This window comes from Mustelus asterias, unplaced genomic scaffold, assembly GCF_964213995.1.
Source record: "Mustelus asterias unplaced genomic scaffold, sMusAst1.hap1.1 HAP1_SCAFFOLD_3607, whole genome shotgun sequence".
NCBI lineage: Eukaryota > Metazoa > Chordata > Chondrichthyes > Carcharhiniformes > Triakidae > Mustelus > Mustelus asterias.
In genome coordinates this window covers 18,041-30,385 of record NW_027593552.1, presented here as the reverse complement: position 1 = coordinate 30,385, position 12,345 = coordinate 18,041, and the positions used below count along the sequence as shown (strand labels likewise).

Here is a 12,345-nt window from a genome sequence, read left to right as displayed (position 1 = left end):
GCCCTCTCTCTCTCTCTCGCGCGCGCCCTCTCTCTCTCTCTCGCGCCGCGCCCTCTCTCTCTCTCTCGCTGCGCGCCCTCTCTCTCTCTCTCGCGCGCGCCCTCTCTCTCGCGCGCGCCCTCTCTCTCTCTCTCGCGCGCGCCCTCTCTCTCTCTCTCGCGCGCGCCCTCTCTCTCTCTCTCGCGCGCGCCTCTCTCTCTCTCTCGCGCGCGCCCTCTCTCTCTCTCTCGCGCGCGCCCTCTCTCTCTCTCTCGCGCGCGCCCTCTCTCTCTCTCTCGCGCGCGCCCTCTCTCTCTCTCTCGCGCGCGCGCCTCTCTCTCTCTCTCGCGCGCGCCCTCTCTCTCTCTCTCTCGCGCGCGCCCCTCTCTCTCTCTCCGCGCGCGCCCTCTCTCTCTCTCTCCGCGCGCCCCTCTCTCTCTCTCTCCGCGCGCCTTCTCTCTCTCTCTCGCGCGCGCGCCCTCTCTCCTCTCGCGCGCGCCCTCTCTCTCTCTCGCGCGCGTCCTCTCTCTCTCTCTCGCGCGCGCCCTCTCTCTCTCTCTCGCGCGCGCCCTCTCTCTCTCTCTCGCGCGCGCCTCTCTCTCTCTCTCGCGCGCGCCCTCTCTCTCTCTCTCGCGCGCGCCCTCTCTCTCTCTCTCGCGCGCGCCCTCTCTCTCTCTCTCGCGCGCGCCCTCTCTCTCTCTCTCGCGCGCGCCCTCTCTCTCTCTCTCGCGCGCGCCCTCTCTCTCTCTCTGCGCGCGCGCCCCTCTCTCTCTCTCGCGCGGCCCTCTCTCTCTCTCTCGCGCGCGCTCTCTCTCTCTCTCGCGCGCGCCCTCTCTCTCTCTCGCGCGCCCTCTCTCTCTCTCTCGCGCCCTCTCTCTCTCTCGCGCGCGCTCTCTCTCTCTCTCGCGCGCGCCCTCTCTCTCTCGCACGCGCCCTCTCTCTCTCGCGCGCGTGCCCTCTCTCGCGCGCGCCCTCTCTCTCTCTCTCACGTGCGCCCGCTCTCTCTCTCGCGCGCGCCCTCTCTCTCTCGCGCGCGCACCCTCTCTCTCTCGCGCGCCGACGTGCCCTGGGTATGGTGGGGGGGTGAGGGTTGTTGACAAGGTGCACTCAGTTCTCTGGTGTTTTGAGGGAATGTGTATCACCCAGAGAGGTCTCCACATCAGGGGAAAGGTTACATCAGGTCAGTCGAAGCTGCATTTCGGTTCTCCCAAGGCACTGAGTGAGTATGAAAGCAGCGTTGTCATTGAGCCATGGAGGAGATTTCAGCACTGGCTGACCTCGCACAGTGGGGGGGCGGAGAGGGAGGGGGGTTTCAGAGATTGGGGTCCAGGCAGCTGGGATAGAAATTCAGGGGTGCTGAAGGTCGAGGGTTGAGGTAACTTTGGCCAGTTTCAAATTGGTAACTCAGTTGTCCTCTCTTTTGTTCCCCAGGTAGTACTGGAGGGACCTCTGACCTATTGCCAGGTGTACAGATAGGGAACTTGCCAGGTACTCATCTCCAACTTTCAGAGTAGAATTGGACCCTTTCTGGGAGGGAGTATAGCACAAAATCGATGGCCAGGCTGGGGGTGGGGGGTCGCCATGCTGCATTGCTGGGTCAGGGGTCTCTGGTGTGGGGGTGGGTGCAGATACAGTCTGTGTGGGTGTTGCATGGTGTGGATACAGTGTGTGTATATGTTGGTGGGTGCAGATACAGTGTGTGTATATGTTGGTGGGTGTGGATACAGTGTGTGTATATGTTGGTGGGTGCAGATACAGTGTGTGTATATGTTGGTGGGTGCGGATACAGTGTGTGTATATGTTGGTGGGTGCGGATACAGTGTGTGTATATGTTGGTGGGTGCAGATACAGTGTGTGTATATGTTGGTGGGTGTGGATACAGTGTGTGTATATGTTGGTGGGTGCAGATACAGTGTGTGTATATGTTGGTGGGTGCGGATACAGTGTGTGTATATGTTGGTGGGTGCGGATACAGTGTGTGTGTATATGTTGGTGGGTGCGGATACAGTGTGTGTATATGTTGGTGGGTGTGGATACAGTGTGTGTATATGTTGGTGGGTGCAGATACAGTGTGTGTATATGTTGGTGGGTGTGGATACAGTGTGTGTATATGTTGGTGGGTGTGGATACAGTGTGTGTATATGTTGGTGGGTGTGGATACAGTGTGTGTATATGTTGGTGGGTGCAGATACAGTGTGTGTATATGTTGGTGGGTGCGGATACAGTGTGTGTATATGTTGGTGGGTGCGGATACAGTGGGTGTATATGTTGGTGGGTGCGGATACAGTGGGTGTATATGTTGGTGGATGTGGATACAGTGGGTGTATGTGTTGGTGGGTGCGGATACAGTGGGTGTATATGTTGGTGGGTGCGGATACAGTGGGTGTATATGTTGGTGGGTGCGGATACAGTGGGTGTATATGTTGGTGGGTGCGGATACAGTGTGTGTATATGTTGGTGGGTGCGGATACAGTGTGTGTATATGTTGGTGGGTGCAGATACAGTGTGTGTATATGTTGGTGGGTGCGGATACAGTGTGTGTATATGTTGGTGGGTGCGGATACAGTGGGTGTATATGTTGGTGGGTGCGGATACAGTGGGTGTATATGTTGGTGGGTGTGGATACAGTGGGTGTATGTGTTGGTGGGTGCGGATACAGTGGGTGTATATGTTGGTGGGTGCGGATACAGTGGGTGTATATGTTGGTGGGTGCGGATACAGTGGGTGTATATGTTGGTGGGTGCGGATACAGTGTGTGTATATGTTGGTGGGTGCGGATACAGTGTGTGTATATGTTGGTGGGTGCGGATACAGTGTGTGTATATGTTGGTGGGTGCGGATACAGTGTGTGTATATGTTGGTGGGTGCGGATACAGTGTGTGTATATGTTGGTGGGTGCGGATACAGTGTGTGTATATGTTGGTGGGTGCGGATACAGTGGGTGTATATGTTGGTGGGTGCGGATACAGTGGGTGTATGTGTTGGACTGTGAAGATGTGACTTGGAGATAATGAAATTGTATTTTGCTGGGAGCCATTTGGAACGTGGAATGGAAACTCAGTAATTGTAACGTCTTTGTGTGAACACCCCCTCAACTCCTTTCCTGGAGCGAGGGACACAGAGATTGGTTGTTGAAGATATGGCTTTCTGTAGTCCTGCACCTATTGGTAACCTCTGTCTGTCTCTCCCCAGACTGGCTGTTTGTGGTGTTGGTAGTCCTGGGTTTTATCATCTTGCTGATACTGATTGGAGTTTGTTGGTGCCAATGTTGTCCTCACACCTGCTGCTGCTACGTTCGATGTCCATGTTGTCCAGAGAAATGCTGCTGCCCGTGGGCGCGTAAGTGAAAGCTCTGCAGTCTGACCTCCGACACCCATCTGTCCATCTCTTACTCACTGACTTAGTCTCTTACCAAACCCTGAGATGGGGATTGGAGTGAAGAGACTGTGAACCTGGCGGCTGCTGAACAGAGTGGATGGAGAGAGAGAATCTATCTCGGGAGTTGGGATCAATGCTGGCAAACCTTGCAATTGGAGCCGTGGGGCACGGGGGGGGCACGGGGGGGGGCGGGGTGGGGCACGGGGGGGGCGGGGTGGGGCACGGAACCCAAGAAGCTGTTGAGGTTGGGGGGATTAGGGTTATAGGGTTAGAGGTTGGGGGGGTTAGGGTTATGGTTAGGGTTATAGGGTTAGAGGTTGGGGGGGTTAGGGTTATGGTTATAGGGTTATAGGGTTAGAGGTTGGGGGGGTTAGGGTTATGGTTCGGGTTATAGGGTTAGAGGTTGGGGGGGTTAGGGTTATGGTTAGGGTTATAGGGTTAGAGGTTGGGGGGGTTAGGGTTATGGTTAGGGTTATAGGGTTAGAGGTTGGGGGGTTAGGGTTATGGTTAGGGTTATAGGGTTAGAGGTTGGGGGGGTTAGGGTTATGGTTAGGGTTATAGGGTTAGAGGTTGGGGGGGTTAGGGTTATGGTTAGGGTTATAGGGTTGGAGGTTGGGGGGGTTAGGGTTATAGTTAGGGTTATAGGGTTAGAGGTTGGGGAGGTTAGGGTTATGGTTATGGTTATAGGGTTAGAGGTTGGGGGGTTAGGGTTAGGGTTACAGGGTTAGAGGTTCGGGGGGTTAGGGTTATGGTTATAGGGTTAGAGGTTGGGGGGGTTAGGGTTATGGTTAGGGTTATAGGGTTAGGCGTTGGGGGTTAGGGTTAGAGGTTGGGGGTGTTAGGGTTATGGTTAGGGTTATAGGGTTAGAGGTTGGGGGGGTTAGGGTTAGGGTTATAGGGTTAGGCGTTGGGGGGTTAGGGTTAGAGGGTTAGAGGTTGGGGGTGTTAGGGTTATGGTTAGGGTTATAGGGTTAGAGGTTGGGGGGGTTAGGGTTATGGTTAGGGTTATAGGGTTAGAGGTTGGGGGGGTTAGGGTTATGGTTAGGGTTATAGGGTTAGAGGTTGGGGGGGGTTAGGGTTATGGTTAGGGTTATAGGGTTAGAGGTTGGGGGGGTTAGGGTTATGGTTAGGGTTATAGGGTTAGAGGTTGGGGGGGTTAGGGTTATAGGGTTAGAGGTTGGGGGGTTAGGGTTATGGTTAGGGTTATAGTGTTAGAGGTTGGGGGGGTTAGGGTTATGGTTAGGGTTACAGGGTTAGAGGTTGGGGGGGTTAGGGTTATGGTTATAGGGTTAGAGGTTGGGGGGGTTAGGGTTATGATTCAGGTTATAGGGTTAGAGGTTGGGGGGGCTAGTGTTATGGTTAGGGTTATAGGGTTAGAGGTTGGGGGGGTTAGGGTTATGGTTAGGGTTATAGTGTTCGAGGTTGGGGGGGTAGGGTTATGGTTAGGGTTATAGGGTTAGAGGTTAGGGTTATGGTTAGGGTTAGAGGTTGGGGGGGTTAGGGTTATGGTTAGGGTTATTGGGTTAGAGGTTGCGGGGGTTCGGGTTATGGTTAGGGTTATAGGGTTGGAGGTTGGGGGGGTTAGGGTTATAGTTAGGGTTATAGGGTTAGAGGTTGGGGGGGTTAGGGTTATGGTTAGGGTTATAGGGTTAGAGGTTGGTGGGGTTAGGGTTATGGTTAGGGTTATAGGGTTAGAGGTTGGGGGGGTTACGGTTATGGTTAGGGTTATAGGGTTAGAGGTTGGGGGGGGTTAGGGTTATGGTTAGGGTTATAGGGTTAGAGGTTGGGGGGGTTAGGGTTACGGTTACAGGGTTAGAGTTTGGGGGGGTTAGGGTTAGGGTTACAGGGTTAGAGGTTGGGGGGTTAGGGCTATGGTTAGGGTTATAGGGTTAGAGGTTGGGGGGGAAGGGTAATGGTTAGGGTTATAGGGTTTGAGGTTGGGGGGTTAGGGTTATGGTTAGGGTTATAGGGTTAGAGGTTGGGGGGGTTAGGGTTATGGTTAGGGTTACAGGGTTAGAGGTTGGGGGGTTAGGGTTATGGTTAGGGTTACAGGGTTAGAGGTTGGGGGGGTTAGGGTTATGGTTAGGGTTATAGGGTTAGAGGTTGGGGAGGTTAGGGTTATGGTTATGGTTATAGGGTTAGAGGTTGGGGGGTTAGGGTTAGGGTTACAGGGTTAGAGGTTCGGGGGGTTAGGGTTATGGTTATAGGGTTAGAGGTTGGGGGGGTTAGGGTTATGGTTAGGGTTATAGGGTTAGAGGTTGGGGGGGTTAGGGTTATGGTTAGGGTTATAGGGTTAGGCGTTGGGGGGTTAGGGTTAGAGGTTGGGGGTGTTAGGGTAAGGGGTTAGGGTTAGGGTTAGAGGTTGGGTGGGGTGGGGTTAGGGTTATGGTTAGGGTTATAGGGTTAGAGGTTGGGGGGGGTTAGGGTTACGGTTACAGGGTTAGAGGTTGGGGGTTAGGGCTATGGTTAGGGTTATAGGGTTAGAGGTTGGGGGGGAAGGGTAATGGTTAGGGTTATAGGGTTTGAGGTTGGGGGGTTAGGGTTATGGTTAGGGTTATAGGGTTAGAGGTTGCGGGGGTTCGGGTTATGGTTAGGGTTACAGGGTTAGAGGTTGGGGGGTTAGGGTTATGGTTAGGGTTACAGGGTTAGAGGTTGGGGGGGTTAGGGTTATGGTTAGGGTTATAGGGTTAGAGGTTGGGGAGGTTAGGGTTATGGTTATGGTTATAGGGTTAGAGGTTGGGGGGTTAGGGTTAGGGTTACAGGGTTCGAGGTTCGGGGGGTTAGGGTTTTGGTTATAGGGTTAGAGGTTGGGGGGGTTAGGGTTATGGTTAGGGTTATAGGGTTAGAGGTTGGGGGGGTTAGGGTTATGGTTAGGGTTATAGGGTTAGGCGTTGGGGTGTTAGGGTTAGAGGTTGGGGGTGTTAGGGTTATGGTTAGGGTTATAGCGTTAGAGGTTGGGGGGGTTAGGGTTAGGGTTAGGGTTATAGGGTTAGGCGTTGGGGGGTTAGGGTTTGAGGGTTAGAGGTTGGGGGTGTTAGGGTTATGGTTAGGGTTATAGGGTTAGAGGTTGGGGGGGTTAGGGTTATGGTTAGGGTTAGAGGGTTAGAGGTTGGAGGGGTTATGGTTAGGGTTATAGGGTTAGAGGTTGGGGGGGTTAGGGTTATGGTTCGGGTTATAGGGTTAGAGGTTGGGGGTGTTAGGGTTATGGTCAGGGTTATAGGGTTAGAGGTTGGGGGTGTTAGGGTTTTGGTTAGGGTTACAGGGTTAGAGGTTGGGGGGGTTAGCGTTATGGTTAGGGCTACAGGGTTAGAGGTGTTAGGGTTATGGTTAGGGTTGTAGGGTTAGAGTTTGGGGGGGTTAGGGTTTTGGTTAGGGTTACAGGGTTAGAGGTTGGGGGGTTAGGGTTATAGTTAGGGTTATAGGGTTAGAGTTTGGGGGGGTTAGGGTTTTGGTTAGGGTTCCAGGGTTCGAGGTTGGGGGGTTAGGGTTATGGTTAGGGTTATAGGGATAGAGGTTGGGGGGGTTAGGGTTATGGTTAGGGTTATCGGGTTCGAGGTTGGGGGGTTAGGGTTATGGTTAGGGTTATAGGGTTAGAGGTTTGGGGGTTAGAGTTATGGTTAGGGTTATTGGGTTAGAGGTTGGGGGGGACGGCAGTGAGCATTTCAAAGCTGAGATTGGTGGACTTTTATTGGGTGAGAGGATTAAGAATATTGAACCTTTCAGATACGAATCAGCCAATGATCTAATTGAATCACAGAACAGGCTTGAGGGGCTGAATGGCCTCCTCCTGCTCCTGTTTAGCCATGATGTGGAGATGCCGGCGTTGGACTGGGGTGGGCACAGTCGGTCGTCCCACAACACCAGGTTAAAGTCCAACAGGTTTACTTGGTAGCATGAGCTTTCGGAGCGCTGCTCCTTCTTTAGGAGAGTGGCTCCCAGGAGCAGCGCTCCGAAAGCTTGTGCTCCCAAATAAACCTGTTGGACTTTAACCTGGTGTTGTGGGACTTCTTCCTGCTCCTGTGTAATTAGATATAGCTCTTGGGGCTAAAGGGATTAAAAGGTTTGGAGGCGGGGGGAAAGGGAGGATCAGGATATTGAATTCGATGATCAGTCAATGAATGGCAGAGCAGGCTCGAGGGGCTGAATGGCCTCCTCCTGTTCCTGTGTAACAGGCTCGAGGGGCTGAATGGCCGCCTCCTGTTCCTGTGTAACAGGCTCGAGGGGCTGAATGGCCTCCTCCTGTTCCATTGGAAGTGTTGCAGTTCAGGGTGAGATGATTTTTGCGGTGTCTCCAGTTGTGATATTTCAGGAGAATGTGAATATTGAAGTCTCTTAACTTTCTCGCCAGTTTATGAAGCAGGTAAAGCAGCCACAGCGGGCGTTCCGAGCCTCTATGCCCCCAGCTCCTACGCTGCCAGTGTGTATTCGCATCCCAGTCAGGGCAAGTTACCGCCCCCACTGCCAGTCATGGTCCCAATGACCCAGTTCAATGGAGGATACGGATCTGATTTCGATGGAGCCAGTTCAGGTAATCAGAATACTGTGCACACTGGACACTGGGACTAATACTGTGCACACTGGACACTGGGACTAATACTGTGCACACTGGACACTGGGATTAATACTGTGCACACTGGACACTGGGATTAATACTGTGCACACTGGGGCACTGGGATTAATACTGTGCACACTGGGCACTGGGACTAATACTGTGCACACTGGGCACTGGGATTAATACTGTGCACACTGGACACTGGGATTAATACTGTGCACACTGGACACTGGGACTAATACTGTGCACACTGGACACTGGGACTAATACTGTGCACACTGGACACTGGGACTAATACTGTGCACACTGGACACTGGGACTAATATTGTGCACACTGGACACTGGGATTAATACTGTGCACACTGGGGCACTGGGATTAATACTGTGCACACTGGGGCACTGGGATTAATACTGTGCACACTGGACACTGGGATTAATACTGTGCACACTGGACACTGGGACTAATACTGTGCACACTGGACACTGGGACTAATACTGTGCACACTGGACACTGGGATTAATACTGTGCACACTGGACACTGGGACTAATACTGTGCACACTGGGGCACTGGGACTAATACTGTGCACACTGGACACTTGGATTAATACTGTGCACACTGGACACTGGGACTAATGCTGTGCACAGTGGACACTGGGACTAATACTGTGCACACTGGAGCACTGGGATTAATACTGTGCACACTGGACACTGGGATTAATACTGTGCACACTGGACACTGGGACTAATACTGTGCACACTGGGGCACTGGGACTAATACTGTGCACACTGGGGCACTGGGATTAATACTGTGCACACTGGGCACTGGGATTAATACTGTGCACACTGGACACTGGGACTAATACTGTGCACACTGGGGCACTGGGACTAATACTGTGCGCACTGGGATTAATACTGTGCACACTGGGCACTGGGATTAATACTGTGCACACTGGACACTGGGATTAATACTGTGCACAGTAGGCACTGGGACTAATACTGTGCACACTGGACACTGGGATTAATACTGTGCACACTGGGCACTGGGACTAATACTGTGCACACTGGGGCACTGGGATTAATACTGTGCACACTGGACACTGGGACTAATACTGTGCACACTGGGATTAATACTGTGCACACTGGACACTGGGACTAATACTGTGCACTCTGGGGCACTGGGATTAATACTGTGCACACTGGACACTGGGACTAATACTGTGCACACTGGACACTGGGATTAATACTGTGCACACTGGGGCACTGGGACTAATATTGTGCACACTGGGGCACTGGGACTAATACTGTGCACACTGGACACTGGGACTAATACTGTGCACACTGGGGCACTGGGACTAATATTGTGCACACTGGGGCACTGGGACTAATACTGTGCACACTGGACACTGGGACTAATACTGTGCACACTGGACACTGGGACTAATACTGTGCACACTGGACACTGGGACTAATACTGTGCACACTGGGCACTGGGACTAATACTGTGCACACTGGACACTGGGACTAATACTGTGGACACTGGGACTAATACTGTGCACACTGGACACTGGGACTAATACTGTGCACACTGGGACACTGGGATTAATACTGTGCACACTGGACACTGGGACTAATACTGTGCACACTGGACACTGGGATTAATACTGTGCACACTGGGCACTGGGACTAATACTGTGCACACTGGGGCACTGGGATTAATACTGTGCACACTGGGCACTGGGACTAATACTGTGCACACTGGGCACTGGGATTAATACTGTGCACACTGGACACTGGGATTAATACTGTGCACACTGGACACTGGGACTAATACTGTGCACACTGGACACTGGGACTAATACTGTGCACACTGGACACTGGGACTAATACTGTGCACACTGGACACTGGGACTAATACTGTGCACACTGGACACTGGGACTAATACTGTGCACACTGGACACTGGGATTAATACTGTGCACACTGGGGCACTGGGATTAATACTGTGCACACTGGGGCACTGGGATTAATACTGTGCACACTGGGCACTGGGATTAATACTGTGCACACTGGACACTGGGATTAATACTGTGCACACTGGGCACTGGGACTAATACTGTGCACACTGGACACTGGGATTAATACTGTGCACACTGGACACTGGGACTAATACTGTGCACACTGGACACTGGGACTAATACTGTGCACACTGGACACTGGGATTAATACTGTGCACACTGGACACTGGGACTAATACTGTGCACACTGGGGCACTGGGACTAATACTGTGCACACTGGACACTTGGATTAATACTGTGCACACTGGACACTGGGACTAATGCTGTGCACAGTGGACACTGGGACTAATACTGTGCACACTGGAGCACTGGGATTAATACTGTGCACACTGGACACTGGGATTAATACTGTGCACACTGGACACTGGGACTAATACTGTGCACACTGGGGCACTGGGACTAATACTGTGCACACTGGGGCACTGGGATTAATACTGTGCACACTGGACACTGGGACTAATACTGTGCACACTGGGGCACTGGGACTAATACTGTGCGCACTGGGATTAATACTGTGCACACTGGGCACTGGGATTAATACTGTGCACACTGGACACTGGGATTAATACTGTGCACAGTAGGCACTGGGACTAATACTGTGCACACTGGGCACTGGGATTAATACTGTGCACACTGGACACTGGGACTAATACTGTGCACACTGGGGCACTGGGACTAATACTGTGCGCACTGGGATTAATACTGTGCACACTGGGCACTGGGATTAATACTGTGCACACTGGACACTGGGATTAATACTGTGCACAGTAGGCACTGGGACTAATACTGTGCACACTGGACACTGGGATTAATACTGTGCACACTGGGCACTGGGACTAATACTGTGCACACTGGGGCACTGGGATTAATACTGTGCACACTGGACACTGGGACTAATACTGTGCACACTGGGATTAATACTGTGCACACTGGACACTGGGACTAATACTGTGCACTCTGGGGCACTGGGATTAATACTGTGCACACTGGACACTGGGTCTAATACTGTGCACACTGGACACTGGGATTAATACTGTGCACACTGGGGCACTGGGACTAATATTGTGCACACTGGGGCACTGGGACTAATATTGTGCACACTGGGGCACTGGGACTAATACTGTGCACACTGGACACTGGGACTAATACTGTGCACACTGGACACTGGGACTAATACTGTGCACACTGGACACTGGGACTAATACTGTGCACACTGGACACTGGGACTAATACTGTGCACACTGGGCACTGGGACTAATACTGTGCACACTGGACACTGGGACTAATACTGTGGACACTGGGACTAATACTGTGCACACTGGACACTGGGACTAATACTGTGCACACTGGGACACTGGGATTAATACTGTGCACACTGGACACTGGGACTAATACTGTGCACACTGGACACTGGGATTAATACTGTGCACACTGGGCACTGGGACTAATACTGTGCACACTGGGCACTGGGACTAATACTGTGCACACTGGACACTGGGATTAATACTGTGCACACTGGACACTGGGATTAATACTGTGCACACTGGGGCACTGGGATTAATACTGTGCACACTGGGGCACTGGGATTAATACTGTGCACACTGGTGCACTGGGATTAATATTGTGCACAGTAGGCACTGGGATTAATACTGTGCGCACTGGGACTAATACTGTGCACACTGGACACTGGGATTAATACTGTGCACAGTAGGCACTGGGACTAATAATGTGCACATTGGACACTGGGACTAATACTGTGCACACTGGGGCACTGGGATTAATACTGTGCACACTGGGCACTGGGATTAATACTGTGCACACTGGGATTAATACTGTGCACACTGGGCACTGGGATTAATACTGCAGACACTGGGATTAATACTAGGGGCACTGGGATTAATACTAGGGGCACTGGGATTAATACTCGGGGCACTGGGATTAATACTCGGTGCACTGGGATTAATACTCGGGGCACTGGGATTAATACTGTGGACACTGGGCACTGGGACTATTACTCGGGGCACTGGGATTAATACTGCAGACACGGGGATTAATACTCTGGGTGCTGGGATTGATATTATGAATCCTGGGATTCAGAGGCGTAGAGGTTTACAGCATGGAAACAGGCCCTTCGGCCCAACTTGTCCATGCTGCCCTTTTTTTTTAAAACCCCTAAGCTCGTCCCAATTGCCCGCGTTTGGCCCATATCCCTCTATACCCATCGTACCCATGTAACTGTCTAAATGCTTTTTAAAAGACAAAATTGTACCCGCCTCTACTACTACCTCTGGCAGCTTGTTCCAGATGCTCACCACCCTGTGTGTGAAAGAATTGCCCCTCTGGACACTTCTGTATCTCTCC

General features: G+C 52.1%; 1 protein-coding gene across 1 annotated transcript in view; it reads left to right on the top strand.

Moving 5' to 3' along the window:
* Positions 1–1,410: 1,410 nt before the first annotated feature.
* Positions 1,411–12,345, top strand: part of LOC144490684 (lipolysis-stimulated lipoprotein receptor-like) — a gene marked incomplete at both ends in the record, with an annotated part of 28,391 nt that continues 17,456 nt past the window's right edge. Inside the window, 3 exons of the mRNA XM_078208386.1 lie at positions 1,411–1,467; positions 3,172–3,318; positions 7,706–7,885. Of these exons, the coding sequence (XP_078064512.1) occupies positions 1,411–1,467; positions 3,172–3,318; positions 7,706–7,885 (384 nt within the window). The remainder of the gene's footprint in view (positions 1,468–3,171; positions 3,319–7,705; positions 7,886–12,345) is intronic.